At 50.7% G+C, this 23,032-nt stretch overlaps 1 protein-coding gene across 3 annotated transcripts in view; it reads right to left on the reverse strand.

Moving 5' to 3' along the window:
• Positions 1-19,177, reverse strand: part of SH3PXD2A (SH3 and PX domains 2A) — a 223,065-nt gene extending 203,888 nt beyond the window's left edge. For all 3 annotated transcript variants that reach the window (XM_031461689.2, XM_010987121.3, XM_031461688.2), the window contains exon 1: positions 18,908-19,177. In XM_031461689.2, the coding sequence (XP_031317549.2) occupies positions 18,908-18,979 (72 nt within the window). In that variant the 5' untranslated portion in view covers positions 18,980-19,177. The remainder of the gene's footprint in view (positions 1-18,907) is intronic.
• Between the last annotated feature and the right edge of the window lie 3,855 nt (positions 19,178-23,032).

Below are 23,032 nucleotides of genomic sequence, written 5' to 3' on the forward strand. Positions count from 1 at the left end.
GGAATAAACTGCAGGCACGTTCAACATTTTCCTACAAGACCCAGCCTTGACCAGCTTCAAGGCAGAAGAGTAGGAGAGAAAATCCACGTGCTCCAAAGGGTGGGGAAGGGTGACGCTCCAGAGGAACCTGCACTCAGGACCTCAGGCCAGCCCTGTCGAGGCCACGGGGAGGGTGTGTGCCCAGGGGTCCCGGACCACCACAAGGAATGAATCAAGCTCAGCCTATAAGCCATCAAAAGGGCTGATGGTGGGTGAACTTTGAAAATGTTATATTAATGAAAGAAAGCCAGTCACAAAAGACCACATACTTGATGATTCTGTTTATATAAAGTGTCCAGAATCGGCAAATCCATAGGGATAGAAAGTAAACTAGTGGTTTCCAAGGGCTGGGGACCAATGGTGGGGAGGGAAGTTGAAAGTGATGGCTAAAGCATTCTGGCTTCTTGAGGTAATAAAAATGTTCTAAAGTTGACTGTGGTAGTGGTTGCACAATTCTATGAGTATACTAAGAAGACTGAACTGTATTCTTTAAATGGGTCAGTTGTATGGTATGAGAATTATATCTCAATAAAGCTATTTCCCAAAAGGGTGGGGGGGCTGAGTATTAATGTGGGCTCTCTGCTGCCAAACATGGGGAGCTCCACGAGGATGCCCAGCTCCCACTGTTTCCTGTGTTTTTATCATTAATTCTTCTATGCCAGCCACCAGCTCTATGAGTTTGTGCTACCTCTATAATCCCTATTTTACAGATGAGGAAACCGAGACTTGAGGAGATTAAGTAATTTGCCCAAAGTCACATGGTTTGTAGAAAATTCCGCCTTGCCTCTAACTGCTGCACTAGACCACATCCTAATCTGTATCAGCAGAGAGCGAAACAAATCCACAGGGTTAACACTGTATTTGCCTAACACCTAATAGTAATAGCACTGGGGCTGGGGACTTATTAGAGGATAGCTTTTGAAAATGTGTGCTGCTCAGGCTGCTGTGTATGAATCCACCTGTTTCCCAGGGTTCATCCTGGCTGAGGTTGGGGGTGTGTGGATGGGGCAGAGGTGGCCCTTTAAGGTTCTCAGGGACACTGGCAGGAACTGTCTGCTCCTGAGGAGCTGTTTGGAGTCACTGAGCTGGCTGGGTACCAGGAGGCCCTCTCCCAGCAGCTCTGCTAACCAAAGGAGATCTGAGCCCCGTGAATAAGCCCTAAATGTCCCACACAGACTCATGTCTGGGACTGAAGCTTCTGTGGGATTTCCCACCCTCTGACATGAGCTCTCATAGGCGGGAGCAGCCAGGCAAGCCCAGGGGCCCCACCACCTCTGTTTGCCAAGAATGCACACTGCCGAAATGTCCACCCTCTATTCATTCCAGGAATCCAGCCTGGGAAGGCCTGTTTCTTTGCCTGTCCCAAGGTAAAATCACGTAACAGATAACATGGACAGATCTGCGTTGCCCCAGCCCCACACACCTGGACATGTAACTGGCTCACAGTAAAACAGGAGAGACTAACGTTTGCTCTTGGGAGCTGATAAAACCAGCCATAAGGCTCCCTCCCCAGTTTAAATGTGCACGGTACCCTCTCCTTGAGGCCCAGGAGATGAACTCAAGGACTTCTCTAGCCTCCTCCACGCCCCTTCTCAATTCCTCGCTTGCTTTTCCACAGTCTCTCCTCCATCTTCACCCCATTCTAGGTCACAAAAACTGTCTCTTGGAATCGGGTCCTCTGGCACACCTGCACCAGCCCAGTTCATGCAGCCCTGCCTCACAGCATTCCTGAGCCCACAAGTCTTCCTCCAGGGCCTCCTCTGAAGCTAGAAGTAATGTTTCTAGAGTAAGTGCCCACAATGGAGAGGAGGGCCCTTTCTGCACGTGCAAAGTCACGGCAGAGCCCACCTACCAGCTCACCCTACGCAGGTGGCGGGGTCAGAGGAGGGTGGAAGGTAAGAGGTTGGTCAGATCCCACTTCTGCCACTTACAAGCTGTGTCACCTTGAGTGAGTGACTTAATGTCTCTGATTCCCAGTGTCCTTACTTATAAAAATGGGAGTAACATGATCTTTCTTTTGTGAGAGTGAAATGAAGTCTGTAAACCTGCCTGATACAGAAAAGGCACTGGAGCAAAGGAGAAAAGGTAGTTATGGTAAGTATATGTGAGGATCTATGAGACCATTTTAAAATCTAAGTATTTTTGGACCCTCTAGCCTGACCATAAGGAGCTCTCAAGGATAAATATGACCCCAGGAATATGCCTGATGGACAATGACCCAACAGCTTGTATTACACACACACACAAACACCCCATACCACACCCAAAATGCACACACATATAAACACACACTCCCAAACACACATATACAAATACCACCCAAACATATCCCCAAACACCCTGCAACACACACACACACACAAGATATCCCAAAATATACCAAATACAACATACTACACCCAAACACACACACAGACATTATACGTCTCCAAGTACACATGCATTCCACAGTCAAACAGACACACATATACACAGACACACACACTCTCTCTCTCTCCTTTTTTAAATTTTCTTAAAGATGCTTTCACCATCTATAAGGATACTTAACCTTACCACAATTTCAAACACTGTCACAAGAAGCTTTAATGTCCGTGATGCCCAACCCCTGCCAACTAGCCAGATTACAGCAGAGACAAACCAGAGTGTCTTGCTCACATGCGTTAACTTGCACCTGGGCACAGAGGCCAGCAGTCCCTGACCTCACTTCCTCAGACACTTACAACTGCTCCTCCCAGGCTGACCTGGGGTGGATAAAGATACTGGTTTCTATCTGTAAGCCCCTTGTTTGCCTATTTCTTTCCTGAGGCAAGTTTATATGAGGTCAGATTCCCCCATTTCCAAGGCCTGGCTTTTCTCGGTAATATTTGAATTGAACGGGCTCCTTCTCTGAGGAGCTCTCCCTAGAAGATGTTGTAAAGATCGAGTATTCTTCAGCCTTGTCCTCTCTGACTCAACTGCCTCTTATTAGCTTAAAAAAAAAAAAACCTACATGAAAAAAGGGTCTTTGCTGACTCTATAATAAAAGCCCCAGAAACTTTGAGGAAGACAGCATGGCCTGGGGACTGTGTCACAGACAACGTTCTCAGGCCTGGCTCCACTGCTTGCTAGCAGGAGGAGTTTTCTATCACAGTTTGGGTTCGTCCCAAAGCAAACCCTGAGACAAGGCCTGGGTGCAGGCTGCTCATCAGGGAGATGACTCCAGGAACCCCACGTGAGGAATTATGGAAAGTGAGACCAGGAAAGGATAGAGGCTGAGAAAGGGTACATTAATGGGCAAGTTATTGCTGTGGGTACCTAGGGCTTGGTCCCACTGGGGAACCTCGGAGGTTCTGGCTGGAAATCGCCCCCAAACCCTCCTTGTGCAGGTAGCTGAGATATTAGCTCCCACTGTCCATTGCTTGAGGACAGCCCCCCCGGGATGATGACTCACCACCACCCCTTCCTCGGCCCTTCCTCAGGTGCACCTGCTTGGGTAGGGCAGGCTCCTGTGGTACCAGAGTCTGGAGGAAGCCCTCACACAGGGAGATGAGGTGGGGAGAGGGGAGAGTGGGGAAAGCTCATGGTGGGGAGACATAAGCACGCTGAAAATGGTGGCAGATGAACTGAGGTGAGCCCAGTGGGTATGGGGCAGAGCATAAGGGGTGTCCTCCACCCTTACAGCAGTCACATGCCTCTCAAGCCTTTCCTGAAACAGGCAGGAGACCTACAGCCCTTCCAAGCAGGTCCCTCAGAGACAGAGATCATGTTTGTGAGGAGCTTGACAACCTGGGACACTGTGGGTATCAGCAGAAGTCACCGCCACCCTCTGCATGGGCAACCCTGCTGCAATAAACACCCAGAGGCTGCTCATGAGGGGAGAGGTATGGAAAGAGTGTAATTCAAGGCTCCCAGCCAGAAAAGTCAGGCTGGAGCCCACTGACCATCCCCCGGACCCCTCTGCCAAACCACAAGGCTGTTTAAATGGTCACCATAAAGGAGCATGCCTACGAGACACTTGACCCTGTCTCGGGTTCTCACGGTGACCCTACAAGGTAGGCGTGGGCCCAGTTAGCTGAGGAAACCGAGCTGAGAGGGATAAGCAACTCGCCGGCAGATGCCCGGCTAGTAAATGGTGGAGTTGGCATTGACCACCAGCCTGAATCTTTACACCTCCTTCCTCTAAAACAGGCCACAAGCTCATCCCAGATGCCACTGTCACAAATACCAGACGGCTTCTCTATATATATCCTCAGGCCACAGAGACTCTGGGCTGATGGGAAGCAGACTCCACCTGCCCCACCAGCTCAGATAACAACAGTAACCCTTAGGTAGCACTGACTCTGCCCCAGGCACTGCTATAAGTGCTTTTATCATCATTCTTTCATTTAATCCATGCCCAAATGTTGGGAATGAACTGCCATTGCCCTCTCTCCTTGAACAAGACCGGGCAACATGGAGGGGACAGGACAGCATGCCCAGCCACCTCTTAAAGGACTAGGCTCCTGGGGAGACAGTGCTGAGTGAGGGTCTCTTTACTGGAGGATTGGTGTGCGTACAGCGGCACCTAGCACTGTGGCCCAACACAATTGGGGTCAAGTTTTTTTGTTGGTTTTTTTTTTTTTTGTCTTTTTGAGAATGATGCCTTTTGGGTCTGGATGCTCTAATAGGGGTTCCCAGTACAATCTTTCCACAAGGGAGGGTAATTGGAAGGAACAGCCAAAGATAAGAGGGCTTCCCAGAGTATGCAGCCAAGGCAAGCTGGCCCATGGAGAATTTGAGCAGATCATATGGAAGAACATGTCAGGGCTCACATCAGCAGAGATAACTGGTTGACCCCACAGGGGATCTGCCCACCAGCTGAAGGCAGTCCATGACCTCGGACCTGGTCTTCTTTTCATTTCTTACATTACATCAGTAGAACCACTGCCAAGTAGAAAAGAAATCCCAGCCCTCCTTTCCCATGCCTCCATCCTGCTTTATAACGAGTTCTACCCCCAACCTCACCCCCAGCCCCTCAAGTGGAAGTTCCAAACACAGGCTAGAAACAAAGCCAAGCAAATTAGCTCAACCACACAGACCCAACAGCCAGTTAGGAGAGGAGTAATTCTGTCAGCTCTCAGATGTGCGCCTATGAATTTCTTTTAGGGGATATTCTGCCTTATCTGTCAAAGGAGCACACATTATCCCATTCACTGAGCTCTTACTCTGTGCCTGGCACTGCTCATTTCATCCTCACCACCAGCCTGGGAGACGCTTTTATTATCAACGTTGTACAGATGAGAAAACTGAGGTATGAGAGCTTCAGCACCTCCCCCAAGGTCACAACGCTCCTAAGTGCCAAAGCTAGGACTCAGATCAGCCAGTCCAGCTTCAATGACTCCACTCAAGCTGCCTCGATGCACTGATCTTAATCCTCACAACACACAAGGATATGGAATCCACTAACTGGCTTTACAGAGAAGGAAACTGAGGCTCAGAGTTAACCAACCTGCCCAAGGTCACCAGCTAAATGGCAGAGCCAGGAGCAGAACTCATGCCAAGCTGTGGAGCCTGAGGGCAGTGCCAGTGGGTGGCTGACAGGCCAGCACTGCCTGGGAGAGGGCATGCCGGGGCACACCAGCTGGCCAGCAAGGCAGGCTCCGGAGGGCCCCCAGTGCCCCATGCAATTAAACCCCAAAGGGGTGGGGCCAAGCGAGAGCCAGGGGCTGTTGACAGACTGGCAGCAGACAGAGATGATGCAGCCAGCAGCTGCTGTTTATTTTGGGGCCCGGGAAGAGAAGAAGGACTGGCTAGGACCCACCTCATTCTAACAATAAACTGAACAAGGTATAATGAGGAGGGTGCCCCTCTCCCAGCCAAGGCAACAGCCCTGGCCACCTGCTGGGCTTTGCTGAGAGTTGAATGGCCTAGGTGTCAGAAACATCTTGCTAGACGCTCTAATCTGGCCTCCACCAACAGACACAGTGCTCCCTACCCCATGCCGACACCCTCCCCAGCGCCCTGGGCTGGACTTGTAAATGGCCCAGGAAGACAACAGCAAACCCCACCCCCTGCAGTGTCAGGTTCCAGGAACAAATGGTTTTTCCTGTCTCAGGAACAAAGAGGGGCTGCTCCTGCCTGCCACCAGTGGCTTCGGTTCCCTGACTCTGACGCTTGTTAACTAAGGTCTGCGATGGCCAACCTGGGCTGTGGCAAGGCTGGCTGGCAGGATTCCTGGAAGGCCAGGATGTCAGACATTTCCAAGAGGACTTTGGAGCCCCAATGCCTAGCTCTGAACCCCAGCCCTGCCTCCTCCTGGCTTATCCCTTTGGTAAATTAACCTCTCTGTGTCTGTTTTCTCATCAATAAAGGACCATAAGAGTGCCTTTCTCATCAGGTTGATGTCAGGATTCAATGAGTGAAGTGCTTAGAAGGGTGGCTGGCACATAATTACTGTTGCTAATATTATCACCATCCTCATCATCCGTTAGTCTGGAAGTTTCCTTCTCAGTATGAACCCAGGAAGACAGTTTTCCTGGATTTCACTCACGGATTTTAAACTCCCAGGCTAGAGGAATTTAGGTGTAGGTGAACTAGAGATATCTGGTTCTTGGGGCTATAATCCCATCTACTCCATGGATGAGGAAGGTTTTTGTGGACTGGCCTGAGAATCTTACCACTATTCATAGTAGTATCTCGATAGGAATATATATTTTACACTTCAAGTAACCAATTTCCACAATTGTAAGTTACAAACTGTGGTTCTTTAAAAAAATATGAATGATGTAAGAGGAAGGGGCTTTAATAAAGTTTTCGTCTACAGATGCACTCCATTGTTCAAGGCCGTACTGTGGTCCAGACCTTCAGTTGGCGAGGGTAGGGGGTGTTAAAGATGAAAGCCTGTAGGGGCCACTGCCTTTGCAGGAGCTCACCATCCTCCGGCTCCTGGCTGGAGGAACTGCTTCAGCCTGGTGTCCTGCGCACAGTAGGTGCAAAACTAACATTCAGTTAGTGAAACTCCCTAACACGTGTACTACCTGTGGGGTCCTGGACTTCCTATCCAAGACACTGTGGATGGAGGCTGCATTTCCCACAGAGTCTCTTTTAGAAGGTCAGGACCAAAGCCCAAGCAGTCCCCAGAGCAACCTCTCCAGCAGTGTTTGTCCAGTTTCTGTCTTCAGCAAGTCAAGAGGAGGCTTTGCTACTGTGCAGAGCACACTGGTCAGTGCTGGGAAGGATACAAGGCCCAATGTGACCCCATTAGCGGTCTGACCTCACTGCCCACTGCTCTCCCCATCGCTCATGCCATGGGGCCACACCAGCCTTCTGCTCTTTCCTGAAAAGGCCAAGCAGAGTCCTACCTCAGGGCCTTAGCACTTGCTGTTTCCTCTCCCTCAACCATTTTTGCTCCAAATATCCACTGGCCTCACTCTCTCTCCTCCTTCAGATCTTACTCAAAAGTCACTATACAGTGAGGCTGTCCCTGACCATGCTCTACAAAATAGCACGGCAAAACCCCCACCACTGCTGCCAGTCCCTGTCTCCCTCATCTTGCTCAGTTTTCTCTACAGCATGTATCCTCCACCTAGCACACTACACACTTAACCAATTTTGTCTGTTTGTTTATTTCTTCCCTCCCCCTATCAGAATGTACGCTCCAAAAGGACAGGGATTTTTATCCGCCCTGCTGTGTTCCCAGTACCTGACACGTGGTAAACATTTAATGTTGACTGATTGATTGATTAAATTAATACTTGAATGAATGAATAAATGAATATGAATAAGCATCAGATCAAGGTCCATCCCTCAATGGGATTTTTCCATCCATCAGGCATAGTAGACAGAAGTTTGCCCAAAACTGACCAGCCCAAGGCCATTCTTAGTAAGAGTTACAGGAGAGGAAAAAAACAATAAACATTACAAAAATTCGCAGAAAGGAACCACTGTAAGATGAGAAGTCATGGAAGTGGGGGGGTGTAGCTCAGTGGCAGAGTGTGTGCTTAGCTGCACGAGGTCCTGGGTTTAGTCTGCAGTACTTCCATTAAAATAAATAAATAAATACAAATAAATTCAACAACAACAAGAAAAGTTGTGAAAGCTTCGGGGAGGTGGCAGAAACTGTGCAAAACCATGCAGGATGACCATAATAATGATTAAAATAGCTGCCATTTATTGAACAGCTATCATGTGTTAAGCACTATGTAGAGTAACAATTACCTGGGCTAGGTATTATTATTGTTTTTGTTGTTGTTGTTATTCTCATTTTACAGATTAGACAACTGAGGCCCGTGGAGGTGAAGAAATTTGAACAAGTGAAACAAGCTAGGAAGGCCTTCAGAGCCTGAGCCCTTGTAGCAGAGGTGTCAGCACCTTGCCCCCATCCTCTTGCCCTCAACTTCCAACTGCTGGCACCTGAGGCTCCCTCTGGGGCTTATTCCAGTTGCCAGAGCCTAGCTGAGCCTGAGCGAGCAGCAGGCTGAAAGTGCTTGGGAAGTAAACTGCTCCCTGCTCCCAATCACAGCAACAATCCCACCCCCCAGACAGGATGTAGAGGCCCCAGCAGCAGGAGCTTCTGAAGGGCTGGGCCTTCAAAAGTGGCTCTGGACAAGAGTTCAAGGGGAATAAAAATTTGAATCCCAAAATAGAGGCCAGACCTTGCTAGGGGTCCATTCTCGATAGCAAGAGGTTTGTTATCTTATCCCAACCACCAGCTCCAACCAAATCATGTGTTAATGGAAGGGCTTGGGGAGGGAAGGTCAGAGTGGGCAGATGACCGGGGTTTAATCCAGACCCTTGATGTTTTATCAGGGACCCATGTGATGAGCTCCCCAGCCCCCTAGCCTCTTGAGAAGCTCTCGCGAGACAAAGCCACTATAAAGCTGCAGCGCCCCAGCCTTCCAACAGAAGGCCCACTGTACATACTCCCTTTGGGCTCGCTTCCTTTCTTAAGCCCAGGGCAGTGCTCTCAGCATTCTATACCCCACAGATCAGGGCCAAGATCCCCATGGGTGTGTGCAGCAGAGGGAGAAACACAGTCGGGGAGACCAGAGTCAGATGGAGGTTAGAGAGGACAGAGAAAGACCAAGTGCAGCTAGTTTGATGTGTGTGTGGATGCTGCCAGCTGGGAGCAGGGAAAGAAGAGATGTACACTCAACTTTTGTGGGGGGTGAGTGATCCATCAAATCTGCAGGGAGCACAGTGGGACCATCACAGGTTTTGTGGGTTCTAACTCTGCAGAGATCTGGGTTCAAACTCTGGTTCTCACTGTTCACGGCCATGTGATGGATGGCGAGATGCTGCCCCTCTCTGAGCCTCTGCTTCCTCGTCTACACAACTGGAACGATGCTCAGGGTGGCAGCGGGGATTAAAGAAGGTGGTGGATGAGAAGCCCTAGCACAGTGCCTGCACCTAGAAGGGCTCCACTCACAGACTCTCTGACTCAGCTTCCCCACTTCCCCTGCCTGGGAGCTGCCACATCCAGCAATCATGGGCAAAATGAGGCTGCTTTTCTCTAGTTGCCAATGAGTGATGACTAAAGTAAATAATTAATCCCGGCTTGAAACCGAAGTCCAGACATTGTTCTATGCCAGGCCTTAACTCTGTGAGAGAAGGATTAATTTGCCAAGCCACTGGGGCTCAGACCAGCACAGATTCCTGGGCAGCCACCTCTGGAAGCCCTGCCCTCGGTGACAAGTGACTGTGCCCCTCCCGGGTGCCAGGCACTGTGCTGGAAGCCCAAGGAATCAACTCTGGCCCAGAAGGCAGAACTCAGGGAAGAGTTTCACTCTCTCGGAGCCGCACTGCCAGCACCGTGCCCAGCCAGCCTGGCCTCCCTTTCTGTTGTTACAAAGAGAAATTCTCCCACACAGGCAAGGCCCTTAAAATAGCCCTTTGGGTCTGGGCCATCAGGAAACGGAATAAAGCTGGGTCGGAATGGGGCCTACCATGAAAGAGCTTACAAAGCAGCCACTTCAAACGGCAGGGACAATCCTTTCGCGCTCAGAATCCTTAGGTGGGCAAAAGTGGCAAGGCAGGCTCTCCCCACAAAGAACTCCATTCCCCAGGAGGACAGAACCCTGGGCCGGCAGAAGCCCCGCTACCCTGGGGCAGCCCTGGAGAGGGACCAGGGGTGTGAGGCCCAGCGACAGTGTGAAACAGGCTCCGCCTGGGGGGAGGGGGCCAAACACATCTGGCTTTGTGCTTGACTAACAATGCGACCTAAACTTTCTCATCCTGTTTCCATATGAGTAAAATTCATACGTTCAGGGCTGAGTCAGGACCAAAGGTTGTAAGTAAGGGCCTGGCAGCGCCTGGCACAAAACAGGAATTCAATACATGGAAGCTGTATGATGATGGCGTCCACGTAATACAGGTCAAGGTCTCCTTTATCACTGAGTGAGAATATTCCTGGAAAAAGGAAAACAGCCAGGGCTCTCTACTGGACACCATGCAGTGATGAAAGTACAGACTGGCCCAACCCACGCCATCCCTTCTCTCACCTGGGACGCCCTGCAAGTTCACTATCAGCATTGGGCAGCACCCCCACCCCTCACTCCCTGGAGTTGCCGTCAGATAAGAGTGATCAATTTCCGCCAGGCCCGAAGTTCACGCTCCAGGGAGCCCAGAGACAGACTGGAGGGCCCCATACGCCCCACTGCATAATTTACACTGCATTGACACACACAGAGGAAGGGATCCTGTCCCACCTCCACCCTCACCCCTGCCCCCCACCACGCGCCTCCACCCAGGCTTAGGGAGGGTGGCTTCCTCACCAGGCAAAGGGAAATGACAGCAAAGGGCCAGAGAAAGAGTGGAGGGTCAGAAAGCACAGCTGTTTCCCCTTTGCTAACTCAGCCCCCTGGATGTCACTTCCTCCCCTCAGGTAACAGCAGGGAGAGGTGGGACTGGAAATCGCTGTCTCTATCTGTCCACATAAACGACAGGCACTTAGAAAGAAGCTAAGTGTAGTTCCCAGAGGTGGTTTTCTAGAAAACATCTCCACTGAGTGACCCTGAGTGAGCCTAAAGTGATCCTGAGTTGACCTGGCTACAGGCTTCTTGGGGGAAGTCGTATGGCAGGGAAACCTTGTCTAAAAACTCCCTGGCGTCAGGAAATGCTCCTTTTTATAATGCATCCCCTTTCCAAATGATTAAGAAACCAGATTGAGGGGTCTAGGACCCTTCCCCAAAGCTATTTCCCCTGGGCTCAGTGTTTTCCAAAGCCGTTATCATATCCACCCCACCTCTGCAAGGCAGGCCAGAAAGGAAGCAATCAGCCCATATTCTGGATGGGCAAATGGAGAGCTAATGGGGAAGGTGACAGGTGGAAGGTCTCATGTCTTGAGAAGCCAACCAGCCAGGCCTCAGGTGGAATCTCCTCGGGGCCCGGTCTCCCCAGGTATGATGTGATCAAGGACTGCACAGCCACTGTGGGGACAGGACCAGCTTTGGAGACAGCAGGCCTAGGTCACAAAGTAAGAAGCTGCATGATGTTCCACAATTCATTTAAACTCTCTGGGCCTTGGCGTCCTCACGTGCACAGGGTGGATGCCAGCAGTGACTATACACTTCAGCATGCTGTTTGGAGAGTTTTTGCATAAAACTCTAAGCACATACAAACCTTCAGAAATGTTTGCTGTTGTTTTTATTATTACATTTTCCCCAAAGAATCAGGCTTACTGGAGTATCTGGCAGTGGAGTAAGGGGGAAATAAATGAAGAGATAGCTTGAAGCACTGTATTTAAAATGAAATCAGTTTCAGAAAGATGTTAAAATAAAAATCAACACCGGTCTAAATGTTTCAGGTAACAGACTTCAGAGACGTCCTGGGCTGTTAGCAAGCTGTTTAATATTAGCCCCCAGACCCTTCAAGGACAGAGGTCTCCTCTCTCTTGCCACTGGGGGCTTCAGCAGCAGTGCTGGGGAAGGGGGATGGAAAGGACCGCGCTGTGACACACGGCCACTGCCTCAGGCCCTACCAGCCGGGGCCCTCCACCAACGAGGCCCAAAGCAGCTGATGCCTCATTCCTTACTGCTCCCCCCTCCTCCTCCCCTCTCCTTCCCCAAGACCTCTGGGGTGCAATCAACTTTTATGAGGCAGCCTGACCCCTCCGAGTAAGAGCTATAAACCCAGAGGGGCTGGGCTCCGGCCTGCCAACTGAAAAGCCCCCAACAAGGACGTGCAGAAACAGTCCCCGTCCTTATGTAGCTGTTTCAGCCACAACCACAAGAACAGCAATAGAGCCAGCTCTGGGGCCCGCCAGGAGGACCCCATAGTGACATCCAGCTGCCCTTCCCCCGAAATCCTGGGGAGTAACGGAAGGTGCAGGGGTGTCTTCACAATAAACTCTGAGTTCCCTAAGTGGGCAAGTGAGGCCACCCTCCTCCTCCTCCTTCTCCCCCACGTGGGGTTTGCCCATGTTTTCCTTCCTCGTTCCACCTCCAGCACCTTTGCTTTTCCCTTTCTTGGAATGCCCTTCCCCTCTTTTTCCCCTCTAAATCCCACTCTTTCCCATCCAAGTCCTAATTACTCCTCAAGGCCCATCACGAATCCTGCCTTCGCCAGCCAGTCTTCCCTGAAAACTCCAGTTCACAGAGCGCTCCCTCTCCTGAAGCTTTAGGACGCAACCGTTATTAGAGTAAAGGCCTAAGTTGCGCTTAATACGTACCAGGTACTTTTGTGAGCTCTTTACATTGATTAACTCATTTAATCATCACCACAACCATTTGAGCTAGGTCCTATTTTCTTTTCGTATTTTTTTTAACAGATGAAGAAACTGAGGCACAGAGAAAAAAGTAACCTGCACCAGGTCCCATGGTAGTGAGTGGCAGAGAGAGGGCTCCAGCCAGGGATACCAGAGCCCGGGGTATGTGTGTGTCTCTAACAACACAGCCTTCCAGATACATGTCACCCTCTCAGGAGGTGCTGCGCGGACTCCTTTCTTTTCACGCCCCTCTCTCACTGACCCAGCTCTAATGGGGAAGAAAGCGACAAGCTCACAGTCTCAGGTGTCATAGTCCAGGGTATGAATCCCAGCCTTGCCACAGCACTACTCTGAGTGAGAGTCACCTAAACTCTCTGCGCCTCAATGTCCACCTCTGTAAAGTGGGGGTAGAAACACCTACCTACGTCACCTGGCTGTTAGGACACGCCAATAAAATCCCCTCTGAAAGGTGTCTTCTGCACTTCCTGGTGCGTAGTAGGTACTCATATATTGGCTCTTCCCCTTCCTGCTGCATCTTGACATCTGCGCTGGACTCTGCTCAGCACTGTTGCTGATGTGACTTGCAGAGGTTCCTCGGGGACATGAGAGGGGCTTTCTTGGGGCTGGCCCTCCCACCCTCCTGCCCTCACATCCTGACTCCACTACAGGGAGCAGCAGCCCAGCCCAGGCGAGAAGTCACACTCAGCTCTGGGAATCGCCTCTTGAAACACTGATCACCCTACTGGACTCTTCCATTATTTTTGGCAGGGGCCATGGCCAAGAACACCTCTGGCCCTGGCTCAGAACCTATTTCCAAAGCCAGAATCTCCACCTCATTTCCCACACACACCCCTTTGTCCTTCCTGTTCCCTGGATCCCTGTCCTAATCCATGATCCCTTTCCTGGATTCTCAGAACTCCAAAGGAGTAAGCGTGACGATCATATACATAACTCCATTATTTGTTTTCTTTTATTTACTAAAGAGGCAGAAGAGAACAGAGTTGCCTGTTAGACATTTTCTGGCCAAGAAATAGTCTGGTCAATGACTCAGGCTGAGGAAATTAGAAGGCAATTTCCAGGGACTGCTGTGCAAACCCCGAAGTCAGAAGTCCTAACAACACTCCTCTAATTCACAGCCTCCACTGGCCATTAACTCATGCTGGCCCCGGAATATCTCTCTGGAAAATGCAGCAGCTGGTGCTTATATTTCTGGAGCTGGAATCGGTCTCCTATGACATCAAATAGGTTTATTTTTCCCTTCCCTTCGCCTCCCCTCTGCTTGCCACCACACAGAGTGATTCCAGTCCTGATTTGCTCCCCAAAACCCTCACTCGGCTCTAAAGAGGGTCATGAAAGATGGCTGGCTGGCCCCCCTCCTCCAACAGCCTTGAAGGATGTGGTCGGTTGTTCCATGAGTAGGAATTCTTGTCAGACCTGTGAATCACCCCTAGATCACTTCCCTCCTTGGAGAAGGAGAAGAAACTGTTCTTGTGTGTGTGTGTGAGAGAGAGACACACAGACAGACAGAGACAGAGAGAAAGCAAGAAAGAGTGTTACGCCATGTGCGGCACTGACCTTGGGGCTGGGATCCTATTTGACCTTGCCCCTTCCTGGAGCACTTCTCTACTCCTCTCCCCCAATCCATGTTCGTTCCCTCCTTCCCAACATACCAGGAAGCCATCGCTAGGTCAGCTCCAGGAAGCCCTCCAGGTCTGAACAGCTGCTCCTTGTTTATCTGGTTCTCTTGTATGTTGGGTGTTTTCCATGGGGCATGTAGCCCACTTTCCCATCAGACTGAACAGCTGGGCCTTCCTTTTTGCCTCAGTCTTCCCTTCTTTCACAGCTTCACCTAAGGTCCTAAATGCACTCAAAGTGTTTTGGTGATCAGGAGCATGTGATGGAAACTAGTTTATGTGGGGTACCCACGACAGGAGCCAGGTACTAAATGGAAGCTTTGCCCCAAATTATCTCAGATCAATTTCCCAAAAGCCCCGTGAGGTTATATGTAAGGACCCTGAGACCCAGAGTGGGTGGCCCAAGGTTACACACCTAGGATGAGTCAGAGGTGGAATTCAAACCCTGATCTGCCCAACACCCCTCATTCCACAGTAGAATTGGCCTGAGAAGACCCTTTCCACACTGCAAGTGCACATCCTTCCTCCCATGGGGCTTAAGGAAAAATGAAGCGCAGAGAAATGAATGGGTCTGGGGCCAATTCCTAAAAATGTAGCTCCCAGGACCAAGAACAAAACCTTTGATGCTCTGAACACACAGGAGAGTGCATTATTTCTACAGGGTGGATCCTTACTTTATCACCTCAAGCATCACTGGGGAGCAAATATCATCTTGGATTTGTTACACTCCTTCTGCCTCACAGTGACCTCCTCCACTGCCCACCACACACTCACATCCATGGCACAAGGTGTCCCACACAGTGAGCCAGTCCTCAAATGCCACCCTGCATTGCTCTCTCTCTGTCATGTAAACCTGAGCTTGGGCTCCCCAACCAGACTCCAGGGGAGGAGAAGGGCCCCACTGTACATTCATGTCTTCCTCAGGAGGTGGAGTGACCTGAATTGACCCAGATCTGCCTTGTACTAACTGGGAGACCCTGAGCAACCTCTCCAAGTCTCAGTTCACCCAACTGCATGAAGGAATCAAAGAACCTGTCCCATGTTAGGGTACATGAGGGGACATTCAATAAACTGTAGGAATCACATGAAATCATGCATATTAAGCATTTGGCACCGATGGTAACTGCTAACACAGGCTATTATTTGCACTCCCTGAAGAGTCTTGTAGAGGATCAGAACATTCATGACTGGCATTTGTCTGAAATAAACAATCAGGAAAGGAAACGACTGTGAAAGCGCAACGCCTCCCAAATCCCAACAAATAATCTCTTGTTTGTTTTAGATGCACGAGCTCCTCCCCACCATCATAGGACTTGACTTACACCTGTACACGCACATGAGGGCAAAGAATCACGTGAACTGGAACTTACAACCTTATGGAAAGTTTTCAAACGAAGGTATCTGCAGTTGGCATCCAGCATCATCAGGACCATTCGAAAGACAAGTGGTTAGAGGCCAAAGCCAGTTTACCTAAGGTCTCCCCAAGGGCAGCACATATAGCTAAGAGAGGAGCCCAACTCCATGCAGGGAGCCTGGCAGAGAGGAAGGAAGCTGAGGGCTGAAAGCACCTCAAATGACGGGGGTCACTTGCCTGCTTTTCATAAATAGACCAAAAGCACAAGACCCTCGGTGTCCAGGCAGCTCTCCCTCATCACAGGGACAAGCACACCCTTCACTGGGTGTCCTGAGAAGAACTTTGCAGTGTGTTCCCAGCATTCTGGAGCCAGCAGAGCCCCTCCTGCTTGGGCCCCAGGCCTCTCATCAGCTAGCGCCGGCTAACGTGCATGTCCCAAAAGTCTCTCTGCTCTGCAATTTGCCAAACCGCAGACTCAGAATTCACCATCAGTGGAGGAGAGGCGGGAAGAAGGCAGCCTTCTTTAGTGCAGAGGGCTGTCAGAACATATGCGACTTGAACGCAGCCTGTCCTGCCAGCTACCCACACCAGAGTGCCTTGTCCAGAACACCTGACCTGCTGACGTGTGGTGTCCGCCATGCAAAGGCCAAGAGAGGAGGCGATCCTAAGCTTCAGAGGCACACCCTGCTCCTCCTGCCCTGTTGGCCCCACCGCCACTTTCTATTAAAGGGCCCCTCTCCTTATGTTATGCATTAATGCCCCAAACATGCAGGAACCTCTTGTTGTCACCAGATATTTGTCTTCCTCATCAATCCCAACCAGACATTTAGGGTCCTTTGATGAACCAAACCCACTCCATGAGCAGAAGGCCAGTTAGACTCAGGTGCTGAGTCACAAGTGACTTTACCCCATCTGGTTCTCAGTCTCCTCATCTGTAAAGTGAGGGGGTAGAGCCACATGAGTCCTTGGGTACCTGCCAGCTCCACGATTCCACAATATACAACGTTTTCTCCTTTAACTGTTTTCCCCAACCTGAGTTGGGAGAGCTCTGAATGGCCCCATCTGCTCAGTGACATCACTCCCGGCCCCAAACATAATGTCATTGATTCTTACACGGGAAGCCAAGATGTTCTGGAAAACACTGTCCATAAAAAGGGAGGAAATGATCATTTCAAGGGACTCAGACAGGACTTCTTTTGTATTTTTCACGTAGAACAAGTTATTATCAATCTTAAAACCCCAAATCTTTCTTCCTTCTTTCCAGACCATTAATAGCTGCTTTTCAAAAATGCTTTCTTAGTCAGCATCGCACAGATAATAAGCTACCATTTAATGAGTGCTTGTTACGTGCCAGGAACTGCGCTAAGTGCTTTGCATGGATGATCTCATTTAATTCTCCGGACAACCCTATAAAGTAGATACTATTATTATCCTCACTTTTAAAATAAGGAAACTGAGGCCCACGGAGGTTAAAAAACTTGCCCAACGTTGCATAGCTAGTCAGTGGCTTTGAACAAGAGCCTCCAAGTCAGAACCTCAGCACTAACCACCTCTCAACACCGTCTGCAGTGGGTCCCCAGGCTTCAGTAACACTCCTGCCTTGTTGCCAGTAAGTGGACATCATTGGTCAAAGCTAAGATTTGTTGTTTCAACTAAAATCCAGAGTCCACAAAAGCACCTGCCTGGGTCTCAGAGCAGAGAGTGCCATCTGTTGAAAGCAGTACCAACCTTAACTGAAGACTAGGAAAGAACCCCTAAAACTTGGCCTGCAACATTTGAGAAAAGAAGTTAGGAAGACGGACTTCATAATAAGTTCTGGGATTTGCAAATGGACATCTGTCCCCAGAGCGGGGTGACCACATGGTGACCCAACTTCTCCAAAAAGAGGTTTCTTGAAACAGTAGGAGAAGACGTTTGCTGAGCCAGATAACACAAAAGGAACAACTCTCCCACCAGCACCCACCTCTCTGTTGGGTCAGGAGCCAGACTCATTGGTTTACCTCCTCCCCAACCTGAGCCCAGGCCCATTTATTCCACTATAAAGAAACCCAAAGATCAGAGCTATTGAGGATAAAGATAGAAAGAGTAGCCTGAGGCTGACATTAGCACAAATCCCAGTCCCCTTGCAACAAGGAAATAAAATGCATTTCAGAGATCAATGTGCTGTCTACAGCAGCAACCAACAGCCTGTTTTAATTGTTAAAATTAATGCTTTGAGCATACTAAATGCTCCTTTGAGTGCCTAATTTGCAAATAAGATGCAGTTCTTTGGCTTTGGATGCCCTGCTGTCTATCTCTTCTATCTCAGGTACAGGACCAAAGCCGCTCAGACTGGCATCGTCAGGCGTCAAGGACACCGTGTTTACTTCCTAAGGTGGGAAGGATGGGAAGACAGGATGGGAAGACAGGATGGGCTGAGATGAAAGAGGACTCGTCCCACAGGCCCGGAGCTCAATCAACCTTAGCCCCTTCTCATTAAGTTTGGAGAAGGAAGGGGGAGGGGCAGCCGGCCGTTCCTCGGAGACCACAGCAAACATTTGCCTCCTCGTGTCTGGAGATGGAGCATCACTTAAGAGGAAATGAACCTGGTTAAGGGTCACGTCCAGAGGAGGGATAAAAGGAAAAGCCACAGATCTCCTCACACCGACGAACACAATGGCTTTAAGAAACAAATCAAAGCTCAGGGCTGAGGGTGGAGGTGGGGCGGGGGGGGCGCGTTGGCTTCCCTCTGTCCCCCAGACCCAGGCCTAGGGAGGCAGAGATTAGAGCAAAAGTGGGAGGCTCTCGCAAGGTTTCCTTCCCCAGAGCAAGCCTCTGAAAACATCTCTGTCTGTGTGAGCGCGAGCGACCCGAGCCCCCAGGGAGAGCCGGGAAGATGCTCTTTCCCAACGGAGCTTCCCAGCGAGGGTTTGACGAACGCTCCCCCCACCATCCATCAAAGCTCAGGCGGACAGATGACTTCACCGTTGTAACAGACAAGGGCAGCCACTTGCCAATTCCAATGCCAAAAAAAGAAAACGGGCGTTGGGGGGGAGGGTAGTGGAAGAAGGTCAGAAAAGGCTTCCCTGGAGATCACAGCCCTGCGAAGAAACTCCATTGCTGAGGGCTGCCCTGTGGGCACTTAGCTTCGCGACTTAGCGGGCAGGGGCAAGGGGCAGCCCGGGGACCCTCAGGGGGGTCCTGATCAGCCCCCCGCAGGGGTTGGTAGGGGGTACTCACGTAGTGCTTGGAGGGATTCCTCCGCTTCTCCACGTCCACCACGGTGGCATCTTGCACGCAGTAGGCGAGCATCTTCCCCCACAAAGCGAGTGGCGCCCCCCGGCGGCGTCACCTTCTCATCCCGGTCGGGCTCCGGCTCCTTCTCCCGCTTCCCGGGTCCCCGGGGCCACCCGCCACCCTAGCCCGGCGCGCCGCTGCCCGGGCTCCCGGCGCCTACAGGTACGGCCGCGGGGCGGGGACAGTCCTAAGGGCACGCGGTCTCCGTGCGCCCGGGTGGCTCCCCGTGGGCCTGCCGCGCGCCCCTTCCCTCGCGCGCCTCCGCTGCTGCTGCCGCTGACGCCGCCGCCGCCGCCACAGCTCTGGGGCTCGCCCGCCCGCTCTCTCCGCTGCCCGGTGGGTCCGGCGGGAACTGGCGGAGCAGAGGAGGGGCGGGGGTGTGTCCCGCCAGCGAGGGGACGGGGCGGGGGCCCCGGAGCCTGCTGTCAGCGCGCTTGGGGAGGGGCCAGCGGCGCCCCTTCGCCGAGCTCGGGCTCTGGGGGGCTCGGCGCTGGCGGAGTCTGTGGGCGCAGGAGGCGGAGGCAGGGCCGGGCAGGCAGGGAAGGGAAGGGAGGGGAGAGAGGGGAAGCGCGCGGGGAGGGGCTCTGGGCCCGGGGGAGGGGCTCGGGGCTACGGGGAGGGGGCTGCCGCCCGGCCGGAGAGGCCAGGGCGGGCCCGCGGGCCCCCACCGCGACGAGAGCGCGGCCAGCGGCCTGGCGCGGCGCTGGGCTACTTCACCGGGCACAGAAACTCAGGGTGGCATCGGAGGGAGGAGGGGCGGGGGGAAGGGAACCCAGAGCGCCCCAACCCTGGCTTTCCGCCTTGGAGCAGATTTGTGCCTTTCTGTCCCCACCTTTACAGCCTCCTCTCATTCCTATCCCCCAGATCTCTTTAATGAAAAGTAGTTTATTACCCTGCTGTTACTGCCCAGGCCCTCTGAGGAGGAGACAGGAATGGGGAAGCAGCCGGCATTAAATCCTTCAAGCCAGAGCCTCTTTTGATAAACCACCTGCCCCGCTGCGGGTCGCAAATGGTAAATTCTCCCCTGAAATGTGATCGATCCGTTGTCTGAGTCGTCCATCGATCTGGGCCTGGGTAACCAGCCTGTGATATCATTTACCAGTGAGGTTGCAAGACTGCAGAACACCAGTGTCTTAAGCCCAGGGCTTCCCTGGGACCCTCCCCAGGTCGGTGAGGAGGGAAGAGGGCACACGGTGATGGGAAAATCCACTGGGTTGGGTTAGGGGGCCAGCTCAACATAGGCCCTAGGCGCTGGCTTTCTCACCGCTTCTCCCTCTGGTTTGGAAAACTGACTTTATAAGCCACTTGCCAATCTCTGGACTCGAGGCACAACTGCTACTGAATTTAATTTAACCCCCTCATCCACCATCTATTTCAAAATATTTTTTCCATTCTAGTTTCAAATATTTAAAGAAGTAGTGTTTTCACAACTAATTCTATTGTTTCACAGTCACAACAAGCTTTGTGACTGTAGACCAGTGTAAAGCATCTGAAATGCAGGCCAAGGGTTTCACAACCTAACTATATTAATACTTTATTCTCTGCACCGTCAGAACCCATGGAGCAACCTAAGACTTTAGTCCACATTTGCTTGGTACGGAGTGCCCCACTATCCTCCCAACTTTCTTCGGGAAGGATGCTAGAACACCAAACGATGTTGCTATCTAAGTATTTGACCTGGAACAAATCACTTAATACCACAGGCACTGGCGTCACCGCAGTGTTCTCATTTGTGAAATATAGGTGCTGATCTAGATGGTCTTTTAAGGTTCCTCCCAACACACACTCCAAACTTAGTAGTAACTCCTGTGGAGACAGTTTTGAGTTCTTTGTTTTTTTTTTGTTATTAGCATGTAGGGCGTTTGACATTTAAAAAATAAGTATTTTTTAAAAATTTCTTCTCTAAAATTCTAGAATTTTAGGATTGATTGAGCACCTATGCTGTGTTCATTTACAAGGCATTTAAAAACATAGAGAGAGTGAGAGAATTCAGTTAATGTTAGTGGAACTGAAAACTGAATCCAATTGACAAATGCTCATCTCTTCCCTCAAAGAGAGTCCAGATGAGAAACAGGGATATCATTAAGATTATATCCAATAAAATGTGCATTAGGTTTCCAGAAAATAGATGCCTGGAGTAATCAAGGAGAACTTCTTGGAGGAGGCTGTCCCTGCACAGGGGACTGGAGGATGGGCAGAGTTTGGAGTACCTTGGAATACTCTGCCTCCTCTGAACTCCTCCAAGCCAGCTGCACTTGCCCTGAGCTGCTTTGACATGTGCATATTTGTCCATAACACACTTCATTTCCTCTGAAAACACCTGGTACACAAGGACTGGCTCTAAGTTATACTTCTTTGCACTCTTCATATAGCCAAGTACCGTACCTTATACACAGTAGTAGTCACTATACAAGAATTTGTTGAATGATCAAGGAGAGAAGAAAAAGTGGAGTGAGGACCCTGAAGCCTGAACCTGTGGGCAACAGGCAGAGGGCCAGGAGGACAGTGTCTACCCAGGGAAGGGGTCAGTGAAGGGGGTGAGGCACAGGAAAAAGAAATAAGGAGTCCAGATCATAAGAGATCTGACACTAGGCACAGGGCTTCTCCATCAGAGAAGATGATAGAAAACCATTGTGGATGCTGGAGCAGATGTCCTGGGAAAAGGTGATCTGGCAGTGATGCTCAGTGATGGGGAAAGGAGGAGACAGGGCATCACTTCCTTGAGCAAGGCGATAGACCCAGGGTAGACCTGGGCTAGACCCTCATCTCTGAGCTCCTCAAGGGAAGGGCTGGGCTGTGGGAGCCTAGGAGGGCCTCCAATGAAGAATCAAGACAGTCTGTGGGTTCAAGGTGAAAAGATTCGTAATGGCACTCAGACACTCTTCCTCTGGGGCTGCAAGGTATTCCAGAAGTTCTAATTAAGCCTGAGAAGCCCCTGGTGAGGGGAGCTGGTGTTCAGCTGTTGGAAGGAAAGAAGAGGAGGGGGTTGGCTTGCCCTGGGTTCCCTGGTGAGTGCTTTTCCACTCACCCTCCTTCTTCTGGGTCAGGATCTGAACGTGGCCCTAAGCACAAGAGATGTAGAGGAGAGACGGAGGGTTCCATGTTCCCCTGCTGTCCTAGTGCCTCGGTGCTCACCTACAAGGTGATGGATGGCCTTCTTCCAGCCTAAGAAATCCCACACAACTTGACATCTTCTAAATTCGGGGTCTTGAAGCACAACTTCAGTACTCCCAACTTCCCCCTGTGCTCCCCAATTACCTCAGTTGGAGGGAGCAACTGAGCACCAGCCCCGACCCCAACCCTGTGGTGCCAAGATCCCTGGGGATTAGTTGGACAGAAGTTATTAATACTTGTGGGAGAAAAATCTATTTTCCCTCCTGGGGCTGTACAGCCAAAAGACTATAAAATGGTACAGGCTCTTCCTTCTTCCCTGGGTACATTTCAACCTCACACAGATTTCTTTCCCACAGTGCCTTAGGCATGACTTTCTGTGCAACACACATTTACTGAGTGCCTCACATGTGCCTGGCACTTCCCCAGCAATAACTGAGACCGGCTGAAGGCTCCTTAGAGACAAGACTGTGTCCCGTTCATTCAATACCCAACATGCCTGACACATAGTAGGTACAATGGGTGGTTTGTATTGAAAACATCTGTTCAAGGAGCAAGTAGTGGTGGAGAAAATTACGTAAATCCCTGTTTTGCCACCTCCATCCATGAACTGGGGATGACTCCAATCCAAGGACATTTCATTGCATGAGTTCAAATGACAAAACATAATTGCAGAAAAAAATTTTTTGGTTACAATAAATAAGGGAAAAGAGGACCCAAAATATAGACGGAAATTGGTTGGTTCCTAAAAGTCTGATTTTTCAAAACAAAACTGTAGGATGCTTAGAACCAAAGAATTTTCCACCTGGAAGGGACCAGTGAAGTTATTTATTCCTTAATTTTATAGGGGAGCAAACAGCGGTCGAGAGAAACTAAGCAAGCTGCCTGATGCCACACAGCCAGGGAGTCCTGCCGTCTTTATCCTCCACCACGCTTATGAGCCTGTTCACATGCGAG

This window comes from Camelus dromedarius, chromosome 8 (assembly GCF_036321535.1).
Source record: "Camelus dromedarius isolate mCamDro1 chromosome 8, mCamDro1.pat, whole genome shotgun sequence".
Lineage (NCBI taxonomy): Eukaryota > Metazoa > Chordata > Mammalia > Artiodactyla > Camelidae > Camelus > Camelus dromedarius.